This window comes from Talaromyces stipitatus, genomic scaffold (assembly GCF_000003125.1).
Source record: "Talaromyces stipitatus ATCC 10500 scf_1105507295527 genomic scaffold, whole genome shotgun sequence".
In the NCBI taxonomy this organism is placed as follows: Eukaryota; Fungi; Ascomycota; class Eurotiomycetes; order Eurotiales; family Trichocomaceae; genus Talaromyces; species Talaromyces stipitatus.
In genome coordinates this window covers 3,721,550-3,748,349 of record NW_002990114.1, presented here as the reverse complement: position 1 = coordinate 3,748,349, position 26,800 = coordinate 3,721,550, and the positions used below count along the sequence as shown (strand labels likewise).

The 26,800-nt window shown below is 45.5% G+C and overlaps 11 protein-coding genes across 11 annotated transcripts, besides 1 other annotated feature; 4 read left to right on the top strand and 7 right to left on the bottom strand.

Moving 5' to 3' along the window:
• Window positions 1-156: 156 nt before the first annotated feature.
• Window positions 157-1,577, top strand: TSTA_094080 (phosphatidylserine decarboxylase family protein; the record flags this gene model as incomplete). Its single annotated transcript, XM_002479080.1, has 2 exons — window positions 157-1,465; window positions 1,561-1,577. The coding sequence occupies 2 exons, from the start codon at window positions 157-159 to the stop codon at window positions 1,575-1,577; spliced, it is 1,326 nt and encodes a 441-aa protein (XP_002479125.1).
• A 1,482-nt stretch (window positions 1,578-3,059) lies between these two features.
• Window positions 3,060-4,137, bottom strand: TSTA_094070 (uncharacterized protein; the record flags this gene model as incomplete). The annotated part of the gene is made up of 2 exons (XM_002479079.1): window positions 3,060-3,959; window positions 4,105-4,137. The coding sequence occupies 2 exons, from the start codon at window positions 4,135-4,137 to the stop codon at window positions 3,060-3,062; spliced, it is 933 nt and encodes a 310-aa protein (XP_002479124.1).
• Window positions 4,138-5,397: 1,260 nt separating this feature from the next.
• TSTA_094060 (C6 transcription factor (PrnA), putative) lies at window positions 5,398-8,331 on the top strand (the record flags this gene model as incomplete). Its single annotated transcript, XM_002479078.1, has 7 exons — window positions 5,398-5,486; window positions 5,553-5,675; window positions 5,735-6,003; window positions 6,082-6,167; window positions 6,227-6,861; window positions 6,915-7,085; window positions 7,146-8,331. 7 exons carry the CDS (start codon window positions 5,398-5,400, stop codon window positions 8,329-8,331), a joined length of 2,559 nt encoding a protein of 852 aa, XP_002479123.1.
• A 263-nt stretch (window positions 8,332-8,594) lies between these two features.
• On the bottom strand, window positions 8,595-10,174 carry TSTA_094050 (uncharacterized protein; the record flags this gene model as incomplete). The annotated part of the gene is made up of 2 exons (XM_002479077.1): window positions 8,595-9,591; window positions 9,657-10,174. The coding sequence occupies 2 exons, from the start codon at window positions 10,172-10,174 to the stop codon at window positions 8,595-8,597; spliced, it is 1,515 nt and encodes a 504-aa protein (XP_002479122.1).
• An 868-nt stretch (window positions 10,175-11,042) lies between these two features.
• TSTA_094040 (oxidoreductase, putative) lies at window positions 11,043-12,086 on the top strand (the record flags this gene model as incomplete). Its single annotated transcript, XM_002479076.1, has 1 exon — window positions 11,043-12,086. The coding sequence occupies one exon, from the start codon at window positions 11,043-11,045 to the stop codon at window positions 12,084-12,086; it is 1,044 nt and encodes a 347-aa protein (XP_002479121.1).
• Window positions 12,087-13,387: 1,301 nt separating this feature from the next.
• Window positions 13,388-13,780: a mobile genetic element.
• A 239-nt stretch (window positions 13,781-14,019) lies between these two features.
• TSTA_094030 (uncharacterized protein) lies at window positions 14,020-14,355 on the top strand (the record flags this gene model as incomplete). The annotated part of the gene is made up of 2 exons (XM_002479075.1): window positions 14,020-14,114; window positions 14,172-14,355. 2 exons carry the CDS (start codon window positions 14,020-14,022, stop codon window positions 14,353-14,355), a joined length of 279 nt encoding a protein of 92 aa, XP_002479120.1.
• A 263-nt stretch (window positions 14,356-14,618) lies between these two features.
• Window positions 14,619-15,450, bottom strand: TSTA_094020 (uncharacterized protein; the record flags this gene model as incomplete). The annotated part of the gene is made up of 3 exons (XM_002479074.1): window positions 14,619-14,926; window positions 15,014-15,119; window positions 15,193-15,450. 3 exons carry the CDS (start codon window positions 15,448-15,450, stop codon window positions 14,619-14,621), a joined length of 672 nt encoding a protein of 223 aa, XP_002479119.1.
• Window positions 15,451-15,465: 15 nt separating this feature from the next.
• On the bottom strand, window positions 15,466-16,680 carry TSTA_094010 (efflux pump antibiotic resistance protein, putative; the record flags this gene model as incomplete). Its single annotated transcript, XM_002479073.1, has 4 exons — window positions 15,466-15,745; window positions 15,836-16,114; window positions 16,198-16,262; window positions 16,354-16,680. The coding sequence occupies 4 exons, from the start codon at window positions 16,678-16,680 to the stop codon at window positions 15,466-15,468; spliced, it is 951 nt and encodes a 316-aa protein (XP_002479118.1).
• A 1,941-nt stretch (window positions 16,681-18,621) lies between these two features.
• On the bottom strand, window positions 18,622-19,924 carry TSTA_094000 (acyl-CoA thioesterase II; the record flags this gene model as incomplete). Its single annotated transcript, XM_002479072.1, has 4 exons — window positions 18,622-18,675; window positions 18,740-19,272; window positions 19,350-19,755; window positions 19,823-19,924. The coding sequence occupies 4 exons, from the start codon at window positions 19,922-19,924 to the stop codon at window positions 18,622-18,624; spliced, it is 1,095 nt and encodes a 364-aa protein (XP_002479117.1).
• Window positions 19,925-23,756: 3,832 nt separating this feature from the next.
• TSTA_093990 (uncharacterized protein) lies at window positions 23,757-24,278 on the bottom strand (the record flags this gene model as incomplete). The annotated part of the gene is made up of 2 exons (XM_002479071.1): window positions 23,757-24,146; window positions 24,171-24,278. The coding sequence occupies 2 exons, from the start codon at window positions 24,276-24,278 to the stop codon at window positions 23,757-23,759; spliced, it is 498 nt and encodes a 165-aa protein (XP_002479116.1).
• Window positions 24,279-24,769: 491 nt separating this feature from the next.
• TSTA_093980 (histidine acid phosphatase, putative) lies at window positions 24,770-26,281 on the bottom strand (the record flags this gene model as incomplete). Its single annotated transcript, XM_002479070.1, has 3 exons — window positions 24,770-24,929; window positions 24,984-25,882; window positions 25,934-26,281. 3 exons carry the CDS (start codon window positions 26,279-26,281, stop codon window positions 24,770-24,772), a joined length of 1,407 nt encoding a protein of 468 aa, XP_002479115.1.
• Between the last annotated feature and the right edge of the window lie 519 nt (window positions 26,282-26,800).

The window sequence follows — 26,800 nt, the reverse complement described above, 5'->3', positions numbered from 1 at the left end:
ATCTGTATGGACTGGAAGTCCACGGATGACGTTTGCTTGACAGGTAGTTGTGGTGATGGCAAATAGGCGTTGGTATAACAGCAATAAGGGCTCATTCACTCCGAGCTATCATATCCTCATTTAACTGTTCTACCAAGCACTAAACATAACTTCGAAATGTCTTGTCCTTGTTCAGCTTCTAGCGTTCCCAATATTCCTCGGCCTGGAGCTTGGCTACCAAGTAACCCTCACAGACTGTGGGACTGGATCAATAAAAAAGTCGAATCGCTGGAACCCAAACCTACTCAGCGTCTTCTGCAATCTGTTAAAGACTTCAAGATACACGTTCAGAATGACCCTACTCTCTACATGCTTTTCACTGAAATGCTCGATGAGGTCCCAGCTAAATATGTAAAGGACCCGTCAGGGAAGCGACCCGAGGTCAGAGATCTAGATACATTATTCACATTCTTTGACGAGATATTACGACAACCACCGTCCTGGGATCCCTCTCCACAGATTGGGACTCCCGTCAACGCTGTTCTCGATTGGCCTATGGGCACAAAAGCTGGGTTTGCCGCTTTCCTTCGAGATGATGTGAACGCTCATTTTAAGAGCATGTTACAATCCTGGGGTGACTTCTTGAGTACAGAATACTCTTGCTCAACCCTCACCACGGATACGGGTGGCTGGTTCTCTGTAGAGGCACTGGAAAGTGATCACATGAAAGATTTTGCGAAGACTTTCCGTTGTGATCCTAAGCTGAAGCATTGGGGCTTTAAGTCATGGGATGCGTTTTTCACTCGTGACTTCAATGAAATTGATTCGATTCGTGCAGTAGCTGAAGCAGGAAATACTGGCGTCATTGTCAGTGCCGCTGAATCAACGCCATTTGCCGTGCAGACTGGGGTTCAGGCACATGACAAGTTCTGGATAAAGGGCCAGCCATACTCCTTGAAGCATATGCTTGACCACGACTCTCGTGCAGGTCTTCTGACTGGAGGAACAGTCTACCAAGCATTCCTGAGCGCCGACAGCTACCACAAGTGGCATACTCCTGTTAGCGGAACCATTCTGGATTATCGAATGATTGACGGAACCTACTATTCGGAACCGTTGTCGACAGGATTCAGTCCTGACTTGGGAGATCCCGATCCAGACCCTGGCGCTGACTCCGCTTCTCAGGGGTACATATCATCCGTTGCAGCTCGTGCGGTTATTTGGATCCAAGCTGACGGCCCAGCTGGACTTATATGCCTGGTGTTTATTGGTATGGCAGAAGTATCCTCTATTGAAGTCACTATGCCCGTGGGTAAGCACTTTGAGAAGGGTGAAGAGCTTGGCAAGTTCCATTTTGGGGGATCTTCGTTTTGCATGATCCTTCGGCCTGAGCTGGATGTGCAATTCTCGCTTCCAGACGACTGGAAGGATCGGCCTAAAAATATGAAGCAAGTGAAAGTCAGAAGTAAGCTTGCTACTGTGAAATGTAAGAACAAAAGCTGAAAGTATCGGGTTTCATATTCAATCGCAGTGAAGAGTAGCTTCCATGCTTCGGTATAGGAAGTGCTTGATTTTGTATAGTCGTCATTTCTACCTAGGTACATAGTTGATAGGATATTGCTAGAGCTCGAACTTCAATAAAAATAACAGAAGAGTATAGCGTACACCAATAAACGACCCAGCGGATTTGAGTAGTCTAGCCATGCGCGGTGTGACCTTCTCTAGAGCGAGTGCTTCATGGTTCACCTTCCAGGGAAAACGCGCATTTACATCCTTGTTCACTTTGCAGAGCACTCGAAGGTCTCCACAAGTGCATCTCTTATTCCCGACGGAATACAAACCATTAGCATAAGCAAATTGAAAATAACCTCCACCCAGATTGGTGTTAATGCTCTTCTCAGTCAAAACATAAGGAGTGCCGCAGTCATTGCCTGACCTCGTGGAATGCAAGCATTATCATAAATGATGTAAGCAGTGTTGGCAATTGGCAGAAACATGGCCGAGCATGGCTGTGACTGCAGCAAGAGTGAAGACCTGACGATACATGATGGATTTTTTTGGTAAGGAGAGGTTTGATAGGACAATTACTTGAGAGTGATGATTTGCTATTTGGATGAACTGGAAGATATACTTTGCTACTTGAAAGGGGCTTGGTCGTCCTTTATATGCCCTCACACCAAACGATCTGTACGGCTTGCAATGGAACTTTGGAAATTGAATACTGTCATCTACGTCAGGCATAAATTGTTGATGTATATTAATACGAAGTAGTAGTCCAAAGTACTCTGTGTGGCGAAAATCATACTTGAAAGGTTTATCATGTTGAAGTAGCGGGCCAATTGTCCATATGCTTTACATCTCCAGTCTTCTTACGCACATAACCTCCAAGGATAAAATTAATAATGATAGACTCGGGCACCTCAAAAGTATCAAATGGATCTATTTTTATTTTGGTCAAAGAATTGAGGTTATCAGCGTTCGTATAGTAAACCCTATCTGGGATAGGTGGTTACTTACATGTGGCCCCGAGCCCGAAGATCATCAACGATTCTCCAACAGATCGGCAATAGCTGGTTGTAGCTTCTAGGTCTACCCCGGAACGAAGTGTTGCACCTAAGACTTTCAGTGTTGGTTTTATCGGAGCGATTACGTAGTTCATTTCTTTCGAGTCTGAAGTTTCACACATTTTTGCCGTCCCTGACAACCCTTCTCGGTTTGCATATACGAGGGTTTCGAGGGGAGTGAACCGTCTCATCAGGGCCATGTACTCAAGGAAATTAGTAGAATAGCTTTGAAAAGTGTAAAAATGCAATGGCCCCTGGAAAAAAACAAAACCCTGTTGCTAAAGGCATATACCCCGGACAGTAATTAAAGTATGTATTGGTGGAGTTTGCACCCAGTGGATTAAAGGTTATAGGTATTGATAGAGGCCAAGTGCCAGGTGAATCATAAGTTCGATAAAAGTACTACCTAACTGGCACATTCATGGTGGTCCTACACGAGTACTGCCACATAACAAGTTATTAATAGCTCTAGGTCACACTGAGAGTTCTCATAAATGATTTTCAACCTTAAATGGCTTAATTGACTGCTTCATAGGCCTCTCGCATAATGTCCTCAAGAGATCTCTTGGGTAATCCGAGAAGATCATTATCAATCTTGCCCTCCTTTTCTAAATGGCCACCGAAGCGACCACTTGCGAAGCCAACATCAATGAGATCGTACACAGCATATGGATCGCCAGCCTCGACTGCAGCCTTCTTTTGTTTAATGAATTCTTCTGAGTTGATGCGCTCAACAGTGAACTTCTCACCACTGAAGCGCTCAAGAAAGGCGAGTAGTTCGTTCTGTGTGATGGCGTACTCGCTCAAGAAGACGATCCTGTTCTTGGTCTCCTCCCATTTTTCGGTCAATGCCTTAATAATAGCCAGGACGGTGTTATCCTGAGTTGAGGTGCTGATATAACCATTGCCCTCGTCCCAAATGACCATACGTCTTTCTTTGACGTGCATGCCGAGGAAATCGTGCGTGGTGCTCCATTTGAGCCACATTCCGCAGGCAATAGACATCCACTCGAGGCCGGCATCGACCTTGGAGCGGAGATAGTCCTGGATCTCGCCTTTTTCGCGGAAAACAGAATTGAGAGCTCGGGCATCAGGGCGGTTATTATTTAAACCGAACTCAGAAGCAACATAACGCTTGACATTGGCCTCAACGGCGGCGTCAATAAAGCGTTTCTGGTCACCCACGGCCGACGATGTCATGCAGTTGACCACAACGTCCTGACCGCTGAATGCCGAGACAAGAGCGTTTAATGGGTACGACTCATCAATGGAGATCACATTGACATCTGAGCTGAGTTTAGACTTGGATGAGGCGCGTTGGAGAGCGCTAATGGTGAAGGAAGGCTCCTTGAGGAAGGCTTCAAGGACGACAGAGCCGATAGAGCCAGTGGCGCCGATGATTATGATTTTTAGGTTCTTGGGAGCCATAGTTAGGCTTCAAAAGTGTCAATATATGGAGGAAATGAGAATTGTTCCGAGGGCTTTAGTTTGTAGAGTATTCAACTTGAGACTGAGTAGTGTGAAATATTGGATTGCCATACTGTCCTGTCCTACCCCCTACCTTTATACCCGACGAGTTGAACCCACACGACATACGGGTTAGAAATCCCAAGAGTAAAATTCCAGAAGGTGAATTTTGTGATTTCTCATCTTAGCCACTAGATATCCTACCTTGTCTGATTTATCGTGATGATTCAGCGACTGAAATCGGGAAGAAGAAATGATTGGATGGGAATATTTGTAAGCTGAAGAAACGAAATTCTTGGCGTTGCCTTTCGATAACCTAACTTAGTTAAGTTAACTAGTTAAGTTACGTCAAGATACTTAGTCATCAATCCACTCCCAAGCCATTTCCCAAAAGGGCCAGTTCATTGGATTTTTGATTAGTAATCATTATGATATATTTGTTGGTGTGCCCAAAACATGCCACTTTAAACTTGAGCATATTCCGGAACATGGCATTAAAATCTGTCAAGGGGACAGATCATAGATGTCTGTAACGGAGCTAGGAGATCTGGGTAAAATGTATGGCATAGAAAACTAACAAGGCGTGAGCTGGGAACTAAAAACTAACTACAGGGGAGCTAGTCCATATTTATATCTGAGCAGGGCGTGCTCATGGCATGCTCCATGCCAGAGCATGCCTATAAAATCATTTCAGAGTCTCCAGACACAGCCTACAACAAATCCTCAAAGATGAAGCTCTTCTCACGTTGTGAAAGTCATAGAACAAGGCTCCCCAGGGATATCCTTAGTGCTGTGAAATTTCGCTGCCTTTACCCACTCCTGCACCCGGGTGCAAGAATAGCTGCCTAAGGCAGTCTTTGACGGTAGAATCGTGATAATGTCATAGCTGAAGTTCAGTTCAGAAATACACTTACGATGCTGGTGTATTAGGGTTAGGGTTGATAATATTAAAACAGTCCAATCAGAAATAGTAGAATTCAAGCCAATCATAAAAGTACACGCTAACCTAAGCTGGACTAGCAGAGTGGCTATCAGTCACCTGCTTCCTTATCAGCCTCCTTCCCCACACGCTTTGCCTTGTTCTTTTGCTCGTCGAATTGTTGTGCTCGCTCACATGTCGAAGTCAGCTACAATGTCAATGTTGACTCAGTCGAGGTCCTATCAATGACTTGCTATGATCACCCTGGTCTCGACTGTATCAAGTTTGACTACGAGTCATTAGGTTCCTGAACCACACATCGCTGACCAGCATTCAGGCCAATCAACCGAGTTTCTGGCCGCCTCGAACTTTGTCAATCAATGGATCCCGCTTTAAAGACAGCCCTGGACTATACTATTTCAGAGTCGGAATAGCCGGAATAGTCGACATATCATATTCACTGAAGAAATGGAATTGCCTCCTCCTCAATACCCGCCTTTAAACAAGGCCAAAAGACCGCGGGTTGCGGAAGAAAATCGCAAAAGAGCTGTACGAGCGTAAGGCCGGACCAAACTATGTTACTAACATTAATGGTAAAAATCATGTGCTGACAGAACGCTTAGATGCGATGGATGTCGCAGAGTAAAGGAGAAATGCGAAGGGGGAATGCCCTGTCGCAGATGTACGCGCTATCACCGACAATGTATATTCAACGCACCATCTGAACCAATAGAAAAGTCAAATAGGTGAGTATAAAATCTGAAGAACTACATTTTCAACAGAGCAGATGCCTAATGCTGAATAGACACCGTCAGCGAACAGGAAGTTTCACGCGTGATGATGAGACGGAAGCCGAACGTGTGCGCTACATGGAGCGTATACTGGCGCATTATCTGCCTAATATGACCTTCGATACTCCTTCGCTGCGTAAAGTGGCCGAGGATCTGAAAAGGGACCATCGTGAACAGTCAGAATCCGAGGGCCCGCTAACTCAAGCAGAGGCAGATGACTTGGATGACTTGGCTATCGATGAAGAGGTTTTTAGTATTCGAGCGTTTCCTGATAACACTACTCGTGAGTCCCTGTATCTATCATATGTTCTGCCTGATAATCGCAATAGATCGTATATGCTAACTATCATTTGTACTATAGAGTACTCAGGCGAGTTTTCCTATCTGAATTTCTCTATGAAGATCCGAAAGAAAATTGATGAGTGGATGCAGTCCAGCGTACCTGGAGTATGTTCGCTTTGTCTATTCTGGTTATCAGTGGGAGTCTTATAGCTGACGTATCTTAGGAAAGGGAAGAAACGCTTCCGTTTGAAGAAAGATGGAGGTCTACACATCTGGAATCTGGGCCATCTTCGGTTTCTGCTGCCATAGCATGTTTACCTCCTCGTTATGTCGCAGAGTTCCTCATAAATGTGGCCAACAAATACGCACAGACCAACAATTTTTACGTGGAAGAAGACTGGCTTCGCGATAAGCTAGCCATATGCTATAACGACCCAGACAGTCTCACCTCAGTTGATGCCGCCTCTGTTTGCGCCATCTTGATGCTTCTGGCAATAGGCACCCAATTCGCGCACATGGATTCACCGACGCCGGTCAACAAAATCAGTCGCGAGGAGTCGTCAGCGGACGATCACAGATTCTCGGAAGATGAAGTCGGGTTAACGTTTTATCATTTCGCCTCTAAATTGCTTCCTGATATCATTGCTACTGCGTCCGTGAGAAGTGTCCAGGCGTGCTTGTTGATTGGAACTTATCTATTGCCACTTGATACATCCGGTTTATCGTACACGTACTTTGGACTAGCAATCAAATTGGCAATCCAAAATGGAATGCACCGCAAGTACACTGGCGAGGGCTTAGACTTGCACATGCAGGAAGTACGGAATCGTGTCTTCTGGACTGCTTTTACTATTGAGAAGTATGTGATCTCGAATCAGTTGGCTTTGAAACTGTTATTGACTGAGCGAGCAGACGAATCAGTATTCTGCATGGTAGGCCAGCTTCGATTACAGACACGGATGTTGATGCGGATTTGCCTGTGGATCTACCTAGTCTACACTCTCGCACCACTACCAATAACCATACGAACATGGTGGCGCTCATCAAGTTGACGTTGAAACTAGGCAAAATTGCCGAAGAAATGTAAGTATATTTATTCATGTGTTTTTCTTACAAGAACGAATGGGCTCACAATGGTATAAGATCATCATTGCGAAAATTTCATAAATGGCAACAACCCAATCCTTTGGAGAATCTACTTACACAGCGTCGAGAATTGATTGACTGGTGGTCGAGTCTTCCAAAGGAGACATCATGCCGTGACCTAAATCCCACCAGCCCACTATTCCGCTGCAATGTGCATCTCAAACTGGACTATTGCTTGACCAGAATCTTTATGGGCCGTCCATTTCTTTTCAGCAATGAACGGAGCGGTAGTCAAATATCATCGCAGAAGACATCCGTCAGTCGATCCAAAATGAGAAGTATTTTGGTAAGCGACTGCGTTGAAGCAGCACTGGAAATCATTGACTTGTGTCGTCTCTTGCGTGACGAGATAGGCCTCGCACGAGCCTCGTATACAGAATTTAGCTCATGCCGTGCAGCGCTTCTTGTTATTCTGGCCCAAAGCCTGACAAGGCGAACAGACAGGTTGCGCAATGCACTGACTCAGGGGATGGGGCTAATCAAGATCATGTCAATGGGCATTGGTTCGGCTAGATCAGCCGTAAGCGTCATTGAAGCGCTGGAACGTGCCATTCGTCGGTTAGAAGATTGGAGTGAGATCCAAGGCCCAACAAAAGGGCCCCAAGATTCACTAGACTCTGGATATGAACGTTTCAAGAATTGGGAGATGTTATGGAAAACCGGACCCATTTCGCCAGCGACTGGCACTTCAGCATCAAACAGTGAGAAACCTCCACCCGTCCAGAAGAGGAGACGAGATACAACCGAAATGGACTTTTACCGTACATCCAAAACGCCCATGTTACACCATACGACAATACCTAATACGGCGAAGCCCGTTGACCCCGGAGATATGAATGGCATGGCGGTCGACGTGTCACCTGGAACCACTACTGAACTGGTCAACAATAATCCAGATGGCAAGAAGTTTACCAATTTAGAGAATGCCGATACCCAGACACCAGACGAAGCATCATTATTTCACCAGCTGGACATTGCACACTCAGCAAATTCTGCCGGATTACCGCCGATGCCTCATTTTGGATTTGAGGGCTTTATCTCCAATTTTCCTCAAGAATTGGACGAGTTTACAGCAATATCATGTTTTGATAGTGACTTTTTGGCACAAAGTGCAGTCGCATCAGGAGGAAGTGTGGATAATATTGATAATAGTGCATCTAATGGGGGCGGTTGGTTACCATGAGCTTTATTCTCAGTAATTTTTCCGTTTTGTTGTTGAGGACATGCCTACTGTCGACTTGCAAGCGGCCTTACAATAGAGACCATATTTTGTCCTTAAGCGAGATGTGCTCGCAGATGCTCACCATGTACCAAATGCAACGAAATGAATGATATAATTGTCATTGCGGCTTAGATAGCTTTTACATACTGCATTTATCTGTCAGCTTCCAAGCACAGTTTGTCTATTCCTTGACACCCACTCCAGTTCGATTAATGGATAGATAATCACTCATCGCCCTGTATCATCTTTTCAACTGGGACTTCAGCCTCAGCCACCACCCCAGTCGAATCTTCAACCCTCTTAAAGATTAACACAAGGATAAACAACATTGAGCCAGCCAGCAAACCCCAATAACTCCCAAACATGGCCTGATAACTAATTTTACGAACATCAAGATTAAACACAATAGCAGCACCCATCGCGCCAAAGACTTTGTAGAAAGCGGAATAAATAGAGAGCACCAAGGGGTCATTCGATAGACAACCCGCAACCCACCATGCAAATGTCTGCCAAGCACCATCGACAAAACCATAAAAGACGTAGAGGATAATATATCCCGCAGCCCTGGAGTCATCGACATCAATTAGACCGCCCGGAGGAGGCACACCGCGATGAGATCGACGAGCCGGGAAAACGCCACCAATAAAGACTGCATTTAACAGGACAAATAGCACGGTCCAGCCTACAAAGGCACGTCGACGACGGGTTCCGACGGCCTTCCAATCAAGCATCATGCCCATAACGACGGCCATGACGAACTGACCAAAATCAAACCACAGAGAACCGAAAGCGCGGGTTCGCAGGTCAAAATAATATCCGTTATAGTCATTGCTTTGGTAAGGGATGTACCATAACCCGGCAAAGCTATATGGGAAGAAGAGTATGATCCAGGGTTCACGCTTAACGGCAAGGACGACGTTTTTCAGTTCCTGCACAAAAGTTGTGTTGCGAGGTACGAAGACTCGACTTCCGTCATTGCGCACAACGCGAGATGGGTCGGAGATGAAGCAGGCCACTACACTTCCGAGAAGCATGAGAATGAATAGAGCAATATATGTGCCATCGTTGGCACTGCCTGCGGTTGTTACGCCCCAGTTCTCGACTGTAGGGATGATGGCGCCGATGACGGTGCCGAAGAAGGATAGGCCGTAGAAGATGCTGATGTATTTGCCCTTGTCTTTCTCCATGGGCAGAGACATGATGAGAGCGCCTTCTGCGGTCCTATATTTATGAACTGATATTAGCAACGTATTTCCCTTTTTTTCTATTGGAGAGCCAGGACGTACCAGAGAAAAGCCGCAGCAACACCACACGTAGCACCACCAAAATAAACAAACCCATCATTCTTATTATGATTATAACTCCAAAATGACGCAGATAACAACGAATAACCCACCCCACCCATGGCAAGGGTGACCTTGGGGCCTAAAAAGTTCACCACAGACCCAGCAGTAAGAGCAAAGAAGGCGAAAAGACTGTATAAGATGGTGTTTGCATTGTTACTTGTCGTCGGATCGACCTGTCCACCACCGCCAAGGGCGGATAGGACATTGAACATGCCGACCACTAGGAGGTGAACAAAGGCTATGATGATGCATTGCACGATTGGGGAGCGGTAGGCTGGTATGACGATATTGCCGAAGAGGCGGTATCCTTTGGGAGGAGTGGTGTAGACTATTTCTTCGCCGGTGGTGGGCGTAATTGTGGCTGATGCTGTATCGCTGGTCTTTTCTGTGTTGTCGTTGATGAGGACGGGATCTTTGACCTCTGAGTTAGACGTTGGAGCTGTGAGGGTTGAAGTCATTGTCGGTTTTAATGCTAGTAGGTCAGGTCAAGGCATTCCACATTTAACTGCGTGAGCCTCCAAGATCAATCAATCCTGAGCAAGGCAGAGAGCATTGATATAAATCGGTGGCATACTATCTTAAGTTATCTACATCCCTGAAACCGGAGTCAGAAGATGCGTTGATAAGAGCCGTCGGATTTCAGAACTCAATTGATACAGATAATTCCCGAATGGGGAGTTTTGGTGTCTGATCACCGTATCTTGAGAGTCTGGGGAAGACTAGCCCAAGTTGAGGTAGATGGCTAGATTATCTTGCGTGGGATACATCTAGTTTGTATTTCGATGAGTATCCAGGTAAGACTGGCTCAATACATGTGAGTGGAATTCCACCACGGAGCGCTCAGGTCATAGTTGAAGGCTAATGGCGCCGATTAAGCATATTTCCATATGAATTGCGTGGGATATTGATTGATAAAGACCTATTTACGTGGGATGATAATGAGCGTTGTTCCCGTGTTAGGGCTAACACAGTCAACTACGTGGGATATCCATGTGGCATGTGGCATGTGGGACATGCAATGGAGCAGTCAGTCAGGAACCGATTAACGGCGACTTGTTAGAGCATCTTGCTCTAGCCACACAGCATATTGCCTTCATAAGGGCTTGCTATGTAATAGGTACATCCCTTCCAATCGATGCAAGCGAATTATATTGAACAATCCAGATACATAGCCAAGATTTCTAGTTCATCCTCATTATGGATATCCTACACTCAAAATTCAGCTTCCAAGACGAAACACACGATGACAAACAAGCCCCTATCAAGATAGCATTTCTAGGTACACGGCACCCGCATGTCAAATATCGTTTCGCCGTACTAGACAAAATGGGCGGCTTCGAATTCTGCGGCTTCTATGAAGAAGTCGAAGAGATTGCTAGTGAATTGGCGAAAAGATTACCACGTCTACCCCGCTTCAACACCGCAGAAGAATTACTCAACACAAACCCGGATGTGGTAATGATCCATTCTCTAGACCCGGATGTGCCGCGTTGGGCTCGCTTTGCTATTAATCATCCGGCTCCCTTTAAGGGTATGTTTTTGGAAAAGCCCGGTGCCGCAGATCCGACAGACTTTTATAAGCTGGCAGAAGAAATTGAGGCTAAAAGACCTGGGCTTGCAGTGGAGCTGGGATATGAGCTTCATTATTCTGAAGCATTGGAATTTGCGCGAAAAGTCATTCGTGAGGATGTCCTAGGTGATATCACAACCGCTCGGTTTCACGGCGGTTGCCCATCTGGCGCCGGCATGGATCTGTGGCAGTCTATCCCCGAGGATTTAGGAGGCATTTTGCAGACAGAGGGATGCCATACTTTGGAGAATATAATCGACATCTTTGGTGCTCCTGAAAGAGTAGTCTCCTCAATTCGTAAGCTACCGGAACGTCCACCACACCCCGTCGTCGGCTGGATTCCGGATTTGTTTACGGGGACCGTTACGACAGGCGAGTTTGGTGTGGGCACTTTATTATATGAGGATGTCTGCTCTGGTATAATGGAATACCCGGATAAGACAATCGTATTGGATATGACAGCCTGGGAGCCAACAGAGTGGTGTAACGAATGGGCAATCGATATATACGGAACAAATGGTTCACTTCATGTTATTCCCGATTTCCCTGTAGGGACTCTGTACCTACGTAAAGCTCGAGGGAGCTTTGCGGCTGGCGAGACAAAATTGTCGACAGAGTTTCCTCACGGTACATCGAATATACCTTCTTGCTACCGCAAGCAGTTCCGGTCACTATTCGATCGTGTAAGAGGGAAGGAGCCTGTGGATGGCTGCTGTGATTTGCGGACCAACGTCAAAATTTTGAAAGTGGTCGATGCATATTATAAATCAGCCAACTCAAGACAATGGGTGGATGTCTAGATAGAACAAAAATGTCTTGTATTGCTCTGCTTCTAACCATGCTGGTGATCATGGGTAAGGTCGTCTAGCGAGTTTTATGGCGCTCACGGTCATTTAAATTTCACAATTTGCACTTTTCTCGAATAGTTAGTGTTACCTAAGTAGAAAAAAGAGTTCTGTATCTTCGAAGATATTGTGCAATGCAATACATCCAACCAATGCTTCACTGACTTGATCGAGAATCTTGGAAAGCATATCCTTAGCCTAAGGCTTAAACAATAATACCCCAAGTCCCTCCGTAGATGGAATTCTAGGGTCTCCGTCCCTAGTAGTTATATTCAACATGTCAAAATCACTTCAGTTATTGTATATTGCATTAATATTACCGGTTAAAGCTATACAGTCTTGATTGTCGCACCGTAATCTCTCATCCAGTCTCTCAAGTATCCAATTATAACCCCTGTCCGTTAGCCACTCAGCCCCCGGAAGAAGCTCCAGTAAGAGCTTAAAATAGAGGGTATTATGCCTAACGTTAGATATCATCTGAACTACTATAGCTTGATTGGGCTGGAATCAATGCCTATTCTTCCCTGCCAGCCACCAATTTCATCCATTGTTTCTCTGTTTTGATCAACAATACCCGCAGCTACAATAGAGTCATTGATCTTCGTCATTAAATTACAGTATAAGCATCTTCGTCTCAGCCTACAGTGCAACCCTCATGGAAGCCCACTGTCCAATCAATCAACATCGAATCGAATTCGAACCTTGATTTTCGAACTTCGGATCTACGGGTAATTCAATTCGTCAAAATTCGCGAATTTTGAACAGGTTCGCGAACTAAACACCGGGCTTTCTTACGAAAACAGGCTTTTGGAGACCTCCAATCCTAGAAAAAAGCCTCAAATTCATGAAAATGACCCCTGAATCAATTGAATCTGTATATAAAAGGGTTATATTTTATGATTCAGAACTTGATATTCAGAGCTACATGTTGAATTAGGGCGTAATGTAGCAACTCCAAATACGCCAATAACAAGCCTATAAAAACTATTCATACTTCCAGCGTGCAGCGTCTTTCAGTCTTAATAAGATCCTAAGAATTCTCCATTCATAGAGAAGCGTCAGATTCCCAGTATATCTCTCCCGCCATAAAGCTGATTGGATATGCCTATATCTCGTCAGTATGTGAATCCAGTTCTCAAAATTTCTTTATGTTAGTATTGTAATGGATTCCTTGACTCATTCCCAATTAGGGATAGTGTATTGCGTACACGACCCCCCAGGAAAGCTTGAAGCTTTTGTTCCTTCAGTAAATATGCTATATCCACTAATCCCTAGTGTTTTATCCAATTCACAAAGATCTGGCCCTTGAGTAGTTTTGTGAGGCCATCTGCAACCCATTGAATATAGAGGCGCTTGTTCTGTATCTCTTGGCAGAGCTAGTGGTGATAAATATCAATATAACATAGGCTTGTGTGAAAATTAGGTACTAGGCTCACCAATAGACATACAGTTTAGACATTGTTACACTAGATAGATAGTTCATGCTCTAGCTTGAAGCTAATTGCTTCAAAAACACGTTTCCAGATATATGATTACTTTGCAGCTTCAGTTGCTACTCTCAGTTCTGCTTCAGTGGTAGAGGTTGTTATATATCTTTGTTTTGTAGCTCTCCAGTCGACAGGTCCGTTATACAGCTGAATAAGGTAACCTCTAAGCTTGTACGATCAACATTATCTTTAAATGAAGCTATCCACAATTCCGTGCTTGAGCTAAGCGAGTTGGAACAGTCCCATTCACCCTTTGCATATAAATTTGTACGTTGAGCGGAAGTGCTTATTCTCTTCCCTTCCTTCTTTTCCTCATGTATGTTATCTACTCGAGAATGAATCTATAGTGTAATTCATAAGGCGGGACTGACCCGTAACAGCTAGATCGATACTGCATGAAGATGAGGGCCGTACCGGCGCTGGACCCCAAGCAATGGGTCGGAGAGCTGGACATCATCGACGTCGGCGACGTGGTGCCCGAATTTCTGGCTAAGGGGTATGTTGATGATCCCGGCAATCCGTTTGCCGTGCACAATTACTGCAGCGAAATCAGATACTTGCTGTCGGACCTCGTGGGCATGTACAAGGAGAAGCTCGGCACTGAGATGGACGTCCTACCAGTACCCGAGTGGATGCGGAAGGCCAAGGATTTGGGCATGCGGAAGGGTGTCGAGGCTACCTGGACTGGGAGTGAAGTGTTTGTATCGACTGTGTTGCGCAAGGGGGGCAAGTTATAGGTGATAGTTTTACTGTATATGTCTTGTGACTTATATATTACATTATTAGAGTATTACACGTTCCCTGATCGCCTGACTTCTTGCACTTTGCAGTTTTGAATTTGAATGCCTTGACTTCAATACATTTTAGGTAGCCAACCTTGAATACCGTCCAATTTCCTCCTTCGATGCATTCCTCCATTCCGTTCATCGTACAAAATGGATAATTTCCATAACGAGAAAACGGAAAGAACTCCGTTGGCATGACCGTCTGAACAGCTGTTTCAAGTACCGCCATCCTTGGGTTCTAACGCGTTAATATTGTGCCACTTGTTGCACAAGCTCACAAAGACAGTGACGCCGCAGGTCGCGATAGTAATTGCGAAAGCAACCTTGATACCCCATGCGTACGCACGCACAACACCGTCCAGCTCGGCCCCGGAAAATACCTGGCGCAGCTCAGTAGCACCGGTAGCCGTGACGAGGGCGAGACTGACGCTCGGTGCGGTGTTGGCAAGCTTGTGCGCGAGCTGGTTGGCGAAGCCGGATTGCGCGGCTGCGAGCAAAAATGTGCTGCCGATAGATCGATACCCTATGCCCGAGGGACACACTTAGCTTAGGGATACAAGGGGACAAAGAAAACTGACGACGTCCTAGGACAGGGAGAAGGAGAACTCACATATCTGAATCGCGGTCGTAGGAGCTATGTCGCTTGGCTCAGCATAAGCCTGCGCAATGACGATCGGGACTTGGAGGGCGAGGCCGTATCCGAAGCCCGCCAAGATCTGATACCCAACCCATTTGCCTGTCGGGGTCCCAATGTCGAGAGTATACAGTAGACCAGCGGCAAATGGTTACGACCATAGAGCCAGCTGTCAAATGCGGAACTGCAATACCCGTCTTCGTGATGATTCTGCCTGTGACAAGGGTGGTAATGCTGAACATGATAATGAGAGGAATGTTGCGCACACCCGAGCCAATCGGATTGCTGTTGTCGATGCTTTGGAAATAGATGGGCAGATAATAGAGCGTGACGAAATATGAGCCAGCGAAGAAGAAGCCCCATACGCCGTTGACCCAGACGGTCCTTTGGCGCATAACGCGTGGTGTCAGCATGGCGCGTTCGCCTTGTCATATTTCTACCATCATGAGAGCAAGAACCATGACAACGAAGCCGACGAGTAACCCGATAACCACGCTGGAATTCCACGCATGGGTTACACCACCATACTGAAGAGCTAGAAGCAAGGCGATGGATGCACCCATTATAAGCACCGTCCCTGGAAAGTCCATGTGTAGAAGCTTCTCCTTGAGCGTAGCATCGACCCGCTTAGCGGTTGCAGGGGTCTTGAAGGTGAGCAGAATGACAAAAGCGGCCAGACCACCGATTGGAAGATTGATATAGAAGCACCTAAAGTTGTCAGATCAGGTCAGGTCCGGTCATAGTAGGAGTCGATGACTAGAAATAATCCCGTGTTTTGCAACAAAGACAAAGCAGTACAACATTTTTGACTCACCACCTCCAGGACACCCCATCCGCAAGCCTCCACCAATGAGTGGTCCAAGGACAGCGGTGACACCATATGCCGCACCAATGATCCCCATCCAGGTAGCTCTCTTCCTCGGCTCAGCAGCAAAGGCAGCAATCGTGTATACTCCAGACGCGATACCCGAGGCACCGAGATCGGTGATAGCACGTCCAACAATCAAAGTCGTTGAGTTTGGGGCGACAGCGCAGATCAAACTCCCAAGTTCAAAGATGAAGATTGACACCACGAAACTGGTTTGAGAGGAAAGTAATTATATACTTTGCCCCACTGTGACTGGAACGCTCCGATCGTCAGGAAATAAACCGAACCATACCACGCGACATCATTAATTTTGTTGAACTGGTCAGTAATCTTTGGAATAGCGGTTGCAACAATAGTCTGAATCGAGAGCATTAGCTTACCGGCGTGTGATGCAATGCATTGGCAAAAGACGACGACTCTGCGAGCAACCTGGAGCGGTAGAACTCACCTGATCCAGAGACATGAGGCCCATACTGAGCACGAGCGCAAGTACGATGACGAAGGCTTCGACACCCTTCGGGAATGCAACAGATTTTGGCGGCTGCGGCTCATCCACGCCTTTTTCTTGAGTAGCAGTACCATCGTCCTCCAGCATTCCTGGTTTCTCTCTGCCATTGACCGTCGAGGAGGATGCCACAATGGACGGTTCGTTCGACTCGACGGTCTCCGTCTGCTTTTGCTTTTGCTTTTCAGGCTCGACCTGATGTGTTTTCTCTCCGATCGCTTCGAGCCTGCCGTCCTCTGGCAAGGGAGGTGGAGGTGTTGATAGAGACATGTGTGTTTGTCGTATGGCTCATTGCTTCGGCTTGATATGAGACTCTGTGTGCTTTGGGAACGCGAGCTCGAACCAGTTAGTGTGGGCTTAGCTTATATAGATAGGGCTGTTAAAATGTACGGAGGTAATGTACGGAGGCAATGTAGGGAGGTACATGCCCAAATATCGGACCCCTGCCAGTGTTGTATAATGAAGCTAGGCCTAAGTAAACGCCGTTAAGTCCGACTAGTGAATACAGTAGGTACGTAACGTTACTACGGGGCTAATATGCGTAAATAGGTATCAAGTAGGCTGCGAGCATTAAGAGAATCCTTTTGGGACTAAAGTCCCTTACGGCATTTAAGACTTTTGATAGTCTGACTATGTATGGTTGGCTTTTCCCCGCCTCAAAGCGGGGCCTAGCTATGATTACGGTCTACCTTAATACTGTAGACAATTAATCCAGCATAGCTCTTGGAGAACTGTACCTTGTCACGTAGATTGCAATGATATCACACTCGCGCCTGGTCTTATCTGAGATTCGTAGGGATGCACTTCACAACGCAGATTGTTACTTATTTCAAGACAATCTGCAGCACCTTTGGCCTTTCGAAAAACCTTTCTCCTCTAGCCTATACCGCATACCATAGTAAAAGGGCTAAGGTTATCCCAATAGCAGGCAAGCGGAACCCTCCATAATATTGAATAGCATTTGATGGGACGGGTGTTGAGTTTTAGGAAGGGTATTAAATTTTTTAAGGAGGGACGACTTTGGTTGACTCGTTGACTCTTTTTATGAATTATTTATTCCTGTCCTAGATAGTACCTTTTAGTGTCATGCAGGTTATTTCGTAACACATAGCGAAGCCATGTCTTTTTCAATATGTCAGTCATCACAACGAAGCCTCGGGATCTTAAGAAACTTGTAGATATCGTTCGACTCTGTATTCATATGAACTCCTTCCTCTATGCAAGCTTGAAGCTCCTGAATGACCTCACTAAACTTGACGAGCTCATCAGGTAGGGTTCTGGGCATGACCTGAGCAGAGTGGACCTCATGTGCGATCTGAGACTGAAAGACTTCGTCGGCGCGATGATCTAGGGAAAACCAGCTGCACTCGCAGAATTCACAATGTTGGGAAGCATGAATCTATCGTACTACGACATCTCTCTAGTTGATGCTTATAACCTTCCTATGGGGATAATCTCACTGCACAACGAATCGAGCGACCCCGAGCTGAAGAATATTCCATCAAATACAACAAACCCTGTTTGCATCAGGAGTCAGAATTTCTTACGAGCTGCAGACCAGCTCGAAAATAGTACCACGGTACCATCCAACTCCGCCATTGGAGATGACATGAGGAACCCACACGGTCTCAATATGGTGCCACTGGCCGCCCCTAATACAACCACCCCGGAAACCTAGCGCTGGTGTATACCCATACCCGGACGATGGAATTCGGCGTCCAGATTTTGATCCGTGCTTATTCATGTGTTCAAGATATGGAAAATCCAACTATTGCTGTACGGGTAAACACGACACAGCAGATAAATGTAGGCCGAATATGTATAGTAAGGCTGCAAAGAAGGTGTGTCCGGATGCATATAGCTATAATAAGTTCGATGCTTGGGGTTATATGACTCGGTTATGCTGATCAATTGTTCGCGCCTTATGATGATCATACATCGACGTTCACCGTCAAGCAAGGTGCAGGATTTGAAATCGTATTTTGTCCGTCTGGTCGGTCAATGAATATTCAAGAGTCGTTGGCTACTTAGTGGGGAAGTGATTCAAGTGAATCCTTGTATAGCAATGGAAGTTCTTGAAGCATGTCACAATTGTATTAATCTAAATAAATCCAAGAATGAAAGAAGTGATGTACACAATGACAACAAACTTATCCTACCTAAGACGCTGTCTTTCCATTATAATTATAGTAACGCAGCCAGCGCGATAACTCACAATTTCGCTTCTGGCGCTCGTTCTTCATCTTGCCTTAGTCGGACAACACCCTATAAAGTAGATAATTAGTCAATTAGATCTTGTCGGAAGAAAGCATGTATGGGCAAAACTAACCTCTTGCACACAAGTCGCCACATGTACACCATCCCTATTCCAGACTTTTTGCGTAACAAGACCTCTCCCATCACCTGCCCATGGACTATCCATACTAGCCAGCAGCCAGTCATCCGCCTTGAGCGCCTGCGGATTATGGAAATAAATCGTATGATCGAGGCTAACCATCATTCCAATCTCCCTACTATCTTTTCTCTTGATAATAGACGACAATTTATTTACGGTCAACGTCCCATTTAGTGATCCCGCTCGGATTTCTGCTGCTTCTTCTTCGGCTAGTTCTTCGAAATAGCGGGATATAGCCTCGCTGTCAAGGTCGGATGGGTTCTTGAGTGCCTGAAGAGCGCGTTGGAGAGCTGTCGGCGAAGAGAATCTGGGAATCTTGTGTAACCGTGCAACAGTTCCAATGAAATAACTATCCGACATGTATGCGAATGCTGAGAGATGGGCTTGGTGGCCGCCTTCTTCGGAGATTTTGCCACGGATACGTATCCATTGGCGAAATTTTCTATCTTCTATCTTCATATCGTCGGCTGTTATATTACTTAGTCAGTTCGCTAGTCCCCTTCAGCCCAGATTGTTGCAATAAACGTACATGTCAAGCGAGGACTGTCATCTAGCCTCTGAGATTCAAACGGACTCTTCGCATCAACTGGAGTTTTAACATCCTTCGGAGGCGGCACATCGGGCATCTTCGAGTCATGTTCCAGTCGCTTTTTCCCTCCACTATTGACAGCATTGAAACTTAGCGTTGTTGTGAAAATAGGTCGACCGCGCTGTCGCGCTTGTACGGTTCTCGTGGCGAAGCTTCGGCCAGTGCGGACACGCTCAACATGATATACGAGTGGGATCTCAGAGTCGCCGGCAAGAACAAAGTAGCAGTGCATACTGTGAACGAAGAAATTATCAGGGACGGTTCGTTGGGCGGCAGATAGACATTGCGCGATCACCGCGCCGCCGTAGATACCGCGCGCACCGGGTGGATGCCATAGCGGTCGAGTATTCGTGAAGACGTCCTAAAAATACACAAAGGGTTAGGATTAGGACTACTGCCGGATGGGTTATTTCTTGAATGGAACGTACAGGTCCAATGTCGCTGATCGGAGTTAGATCGAGGACATTCTCGATGGCAGCCTTGCTGTTATCGATTGGAGGGGGCTCGAAGATGGTGACCCTTTTCGACATTATGCAAATTTGAGAGCTTCTATACAGTAAAAATCTGTATATCGTTGTTCAGATGAATGACATAGTGGTTGCGACCGGGCTATTGTAGATTGATCGAGAAGGAGGTGTCTAATGCATCTGATAAGGGAAGCCCTATGAGCCGAGGTTAAATTTCACCCGAAACACAGCTTACGTAGTAGGGTTATTCAGGGTTACTGCTTTGACGGGAATTTCCGCCTGACATGTCGGAGCCCAAATAGGTCTAGCGCCATGCGAGCGAGGGTATATAATTTCACCTGAGCACCCTTTCCTCCTACAATACACATACTTTTCATTTTATCATGTCAACATGGGCTGTTAGCAGCTAGACCACAAAGCTGCGCGTATACTATATGATCTATGCGGCAGGGTGAAGAATCTTGATGAGCTGGGTGAGGGAGATCCTTGGACAAGATTCGCCCAGATTCTTACAAGCAAGTACCCAGGCGTAGAAGAATGCAAGGGTTTTTTTCTCTAATGGAAATGTGATTATTCTGGATGAAGCACAATGATCATACGGAGACGATGAGTTATGGGTGGAATCATTAAAGACATTCGGGGTAAACTAGGATACCGGATGCAGATTTGCCTTCGCCTCATCTGGTAGCCCCCAGAGGGTTTACCATATAACATGCGGCCGCACTTCACTTATCGGTGTTATTCCACCGTATAAGCATCTTTCAAACAACGATCAACAAAGAATTGTCATCAGGGAGACCCGTTTGAGAACAGAGAGGAATTCTTCGTCTACGTGGATCGAATTGCAACGTATTTAGCGGGGGATGAGTTGTCAGCTGCTTTCGCCGCCATCGGGGCCAATGTGTTACGGCTCCGGAACAAAGTGAAGAATTTGACAAGTTGTGTCAAATTTTCTCGAGAAGGCAGAAAAGAATTCCCACGCCTGAAAGAGGGTCTTGGCTGGAGAATACCGCCTACAAACAGTCAGGGGAGGACCTTATAGAGATGAGAGGAAAGACAGAGAGCGAAAGCGCACCCAAAAAGCGAGAATTGACAAGAGAGGAAGCCTATGGGGAGATGCAATCGAATATCTTTTCTCTGAGAAGACTGGAGGTCAAAAATACACAGCTGCTCTGAATAGTTTCGGTATTACCTACCCAGATCGAGACAATGATAGTACTTCATCAATCGTGTGTTATTATAATGACAGCCTATCCCAGTTTGCTCAGATTGCATACCGGATGTTTGATATCTACAGCCCTGTCAGCTCACTCAAAAGCAGCCTCACAAAGGAGTCATCTCCGTTGTCCACCTTGAACAAGGCCAAGAGGACGAGTGGAATTGACAAGTCACTACTACGGTACCACGGGACATCCATCAACTCCAACTACCTTCGGTATTGAAGGAGTCATCGACAGAAAGTTGGTGCGCATTCAACCAGGTTCAAAACGCAAGATTTTGCAATACCTAGTAAAACTAAAAGATATTACTGAACCAACTTGGCAACCAGTTGCGGTCGTCGCAGCACAAGCCCCCCGGATTGTTGCAGAGTTTAAGAGCACCCAAACGAGGCAATCTCAATTTGAATCTCAATATTAAGTTCTTTCTTCACCTTAGCCCGCACATATTTCTTCTCCCCTTACACTACTGCTCATGCCCGACACGGTGGTGACTGATGAATTGCTCGCCATCCTTTGAGCTGAAGCATGCAACACGCCTTCTTTATTTATTCCATTTTACTCCCACTTTTACTTCTGTTCTGTATCTTTGGATCGAAGGAGGTATTCTCACTCGCTTGTGCATTTAAATCCACGCCGACAAATCTCATCCAACCTCCCTCAATTCAGCGATCCGAATAGTGATATAATTATTATACCAAACAGGTAAGGTCCCAAGAGCCCAGAGGAAATATCATCACATTTATAGTTGACAATAATACCAGTAAAATCTTTCCACAACTTGATCCACGACAAATCCTACGCATCTGACACGAAACAGCGTTGAAGCTTGCAGAAATTGTGGATTCTCAAGCGATTGTCAATGTATGCGGTATACCGTCAAGTGGAAAGACAACGCTCTCACTTCTGTTGATGGACTATTATCGCCGGCAAGGAAGGCCAGTTTTTTTGTCTCGGGGTGTGGAAACAGAACCTCGTATGGTAATATATAGCTAGGAGCGAGGTTCACGTGGTGTGAAGTGATATTGCGGAGGAAGTGAGTGATTGTCCCATAATAAACAGCAATACCCTCCCAGCTTCGAGCGGAGGGAATAAAACAGAAGAACATATCCATTTGATTCTAGTTACGCTTTTAGACATCTTCGACACAATCATTCATCCATTGACTCAGTGTGATGTATTCTTCCTTGACGCCTTCCTCGAGACATGATTCACCTGCATCTAACCAATTTTTCATAACTTGGTCACATGCTTCAATCCATTTCTTCCTCTCAACAGAGAAGTTTATTTTCCTTTCCATATATCAAATTTTTTCTATACAGCTCTTTTATTAAGACACCTACTATTTCTTCCGGAGCAGTTCTAGGTTGTAGCTGCTCTAAAGAGACCCCATAGATCATCTTAAATCCTTCAGATGCATTTTGCTTTCGCGTAGTGTCATCAAGCTCTTCAAGATCTTCAATTGCCCTAATAGCATATTCGATTGTAGTCCCACCAGGATTTCTTATATAATAAGTTTTCGGATCGCCCTTTTCAGCTGTCCATTCCAGCTCATTTGCATAAGCCGCCAGTAGGAAGTACTCGTTTTGCTTGATCCTGTCATGTTGCTCGAGCTTTTTCCACTGTCTCCGCTTTCTTCATCGTTTCATTTGTTCTCCATTGGAATTCTTTGGTTTCTCCGTGGTATTCTTCAACAACTTTTCCTTATTCGTCAGATTCTCCTCAAAATTCCTCAGCTGTTCTCGGAAGTCCTGTAGATATAGATGTTTAATGAGATTATACCCTTTACGACTTCTGATTCGTATTGACTCCGGCTCCATCGTACTTGATATACTGGGAATTCTGTCTTGAGGAATTCTTCAAGCTCGTCCTTATTTGTAGGGTCCGGTTGAAGCTGATGAGGGAGGGTAAGCGGTATGTTTTTATAGGACTTGCGGACTATTCCTTATTTTCCTTTACTTTGTTAGAAGTAGGAATAATGGGGTTTGAGATCTTTACTTATCTAATGCAAGCTTCTTCTCCTCTTTCCAGGCCTATCTTTATTCGTGTAAGGGCTTGACTTACATACCGAGTTATTATTTCAAACTCGATGAGGACTAATGGGATTGGGTTTCTCCATTGAAATGGCAAGAAAGGATATCATTCTTTATTCCCGACTTTGATGATTACTGAGAGAAGTGTACGCTTCAAGTTCATTTTTTACTTATATGGGACTCTTTTGGATGATGTGATTTTACACAAAGACATTCTTTGGTACTTTTAAGTTTTAACGTGATATAAAAGATTCACAGCATAGAGCTGGATAATTATATTGCTCTGTTTGATACTGACTCTCATTTTTCTAAAGGTCCTACCACACGCCATTCAAGACTTTCAACAAGTTGTATAACGACCACTTTTTTCTCAAAAAGAGTCAATCGAGATGTAAATGGGAAAAAATTGATTGAGATATACAACGTCAAAGATTTGAGATGTGAAGCTAGACACTAGGGTGTTCTCTTATTAAGTGAATTGTGGTTTTGAGATTATTGATTTACATCCTGAGGGTGCTTCTGTTTGCTATAGCCAGGTCCTACTCTCTATTATTCATGGATATTCTTAGGTTATATCTCATACTAATTCATTCATTGACTTATTACTCATATTCCAATTGTCCATGTCATAGTGAGTCTGTATGATTAGATCTTTGAACTCTGTGCTTGAATCTGCTGGACACCCTCAATAGAAGTAGCCCAAGAAACACGATCCTTGACAAAAATCTCTCGCTGGGGCCTGAGTTTCGTCTCATGCAGATTAAAATCATCTACTGTGCCAATCCGGAGGATACTTTTCCCTGGAAAAGCTTCCCCAACACGGTACATGAGGGTACCGCAGGTAGAGCAGAAATAATTCGTCATCTTCTTACCCGAGGCAATGGTATGTGACTGGCCGTAAGATGTCAGATTGTCGTGACCACGAATATGGGTCAGATATGCGTCGTCGACGGTGAAGTTGGATGCGAACATGGACGCGGTGATCTTGCGACAGTCGGTGCAGTGACAGACAAATGTGCCGACTAGACCGGGTCCCTGAGTTGGGAATGAGAGTTGAACCGCGCCGCAGAAGCAAGTTGCTGTCGCTGATTCTTCTTTTGACCAGCCATCGTTGGCGCAGCTGGATAGGGGGATGTAGGGCTTGGATTTGTCGGCTGTGGCGGCCATAGTGGTTTGTTGCACCTAAGTATTATGATGTTGATTATGTGTCTTGAAATAGATGTAATGGCTGAATTGAGTTTGACGTTTATTTCCCTCTGGACTTCTTCTTGGGTAAGTCCATTGTGATGCGAATGAACTTGAGCTACCGAGTCTCTTATACCTGTTTCCCCACATTACAGTTCCGAGTGATTGATCTGGAGACTTTTCAGTTAGCTGACAAATCCCTCCATGCGGGTATCGAACCAACAAAGATAGTCCAGCAGCCAGTCAAAAGCGGCTTAAAAGGATAGGTAGGTTATTTAGTAATCATTTATTGACTGCTTGCATGTGCAGCGGCTACCCGACTACAGCTAATATGGCTCAACCATGCAGGAGGACAGAAGACAAAGGTATCCCCATATGATTCCCGAGGTAATCTGAATTCAGAATTTTGCAGAAACGGACCGTTCCCGGCCATTTCCAAGGTTCATAGGTTATTAAATAAAAAATCTATCAATCTATGCACATAGAGAGACGATATCTTTAGGTATATATGGTTTCATGATGTTGATGAGATCAGCAAGAGGAACCCAGTCAAGGGTACCATGGATAGTCTTGAGTGGCCAACCACTGTACAGTACCCTTGCGTAGTAACGGCTCTGGTTATCATTTGTTTCCCTGTATATGGTCAGTGGAAAAGGTATCACACAACAAGGAAATCAAGATGCGTACCAAACTTCAAAGGCGATATTAGATGCCATGGCAGGCCATCGAAGTGCATCAATACCCAGCGCTCCCAACACAGGACCGATATCACCATCGTGTACGAAAATATGTGTATAATCGAGAGATGAAGTACCATTCAGAACAGCTTGAAGATGAGTAACTATCTCTCCAATGAACAAGCCTTCAACTACTTGGATATACTTGGCGACATCCGGATTCGTGCGCCAGTAGTAGTTCCACTCCCAGTCTCCAGCACGGAAGACCTCCTCGGCCATCTCCATGGTCACGCAGTTAGACGAATTAGTCAGGCTGCAAGGAAGCATGTAACCGTTGCACAGACGGGCCTGAAAATTATCCGAGAAATGGTCAAAAGTGGACTGCCAGGAGCCACTTTCGGCACCCAACATCGAGCCCAGAGTGGAGCGCAATTCAGCTGTGACAGTAATATGCTCATTCCACTCGGGTGTTGACTTTATAGCGTTGAGCATGTTGCCAACCGCCGAGCAAGAATAACCAGCGTTTACTGTATCAACGCTAGATACCATCTGGTGTAGAGGTAGTGTTCCCTGGTACCAAGGCCAGACACCACGCAAAACCGCTCCGGCACTTCCCTGAGTCAGGGCTGATTCACTGGAGCGGAACCAGACGCGCTCGTTGGGCTGTCTGGGGATCAGGCCGAGTCTCTCACCGTAGACGGCCCAGAGATCTTTGCCGTGCTGGAAGCCGTCCTGGATTCCTCCAATGGTGATTTGAGGGTATTGGCATGTACCGTTGACTCCAGGGGTGAAGGGGTTTGTTGGATCTTGATAGGTCTGGGCATACATGGGAATTGGCTGGATTCCAGAGAAAGAATTTACACCTGCATAGAGATACGGCCTGACGTTGTCGCATTCATAGGCTTGGTTCTATAAGGATTAGCACCTAAACTCCACCTGACAATTCTAGAAATATCTTACCTCCCCACCAGGCAAGATATTGTATGGAGAACGTCTCTGATGACGCTGCAAATACTCGAGGTAGACAAGCTTGCCCCAAACATGACCCTGTTTTAGGGCATCGGGGAGCTCATACTCTTGTGGACGAGGATGAGGCATGGAACAATAATCATACGCTCCATACGGAGTTCCTCCAGTTGGTCCGGTGGTGGGAGCTTGGTAGGTACCGCCATACGTGCCAATTGAACTGTTGCTGATGTAGGCCGTGTCGTTCAGGGTAGGTGGGTAGAACGTTTCTTCCGGGGTCAATCCTAGCACAGGACTAAGGCTGGCGAGACCAATAGCAATTCCAACACTAAAACGAGACATTGTAACTACCTAGATATGCAGGCTCTACCTGTCTAAATGTTGAAATTTGAAATTTGAGTCTGAATCAAATCGGAGAGTACACCCCGCTTATATACGTGTGTCTTGTCAAGGAATTGTTTCTCTCAAGCTCCAAATCTACGTTTAAACTAATTTATTAGATTCAAGCTTATGTGGGCCACTATAAACAATGGCAATAAACTAGAGATTAAGTGTCATTAAAACAACATTGAATTAATCTCGCCAAGGCCAATTGAATCGCCCCGACTAATGCACGTGGAAATCAGTCACCTTCTCATGGATTTGTCCAGCTGATTATTCCCTTCCGTCTTGATTCGAGCAAAGTATGTGATATTACTATACGTACACAACCCATTATCTTCCTTCTCACGGCCAAATAAGGTGACTTAATCACAAGTCTCAGGAAATCCACGATTCAGCTCTATTGATACCACGTTCTCCTATAAATAATTCATATCCCAGTGAGGAGCTGGTTTATGGTGCAGCTCCAATTCAACCAGT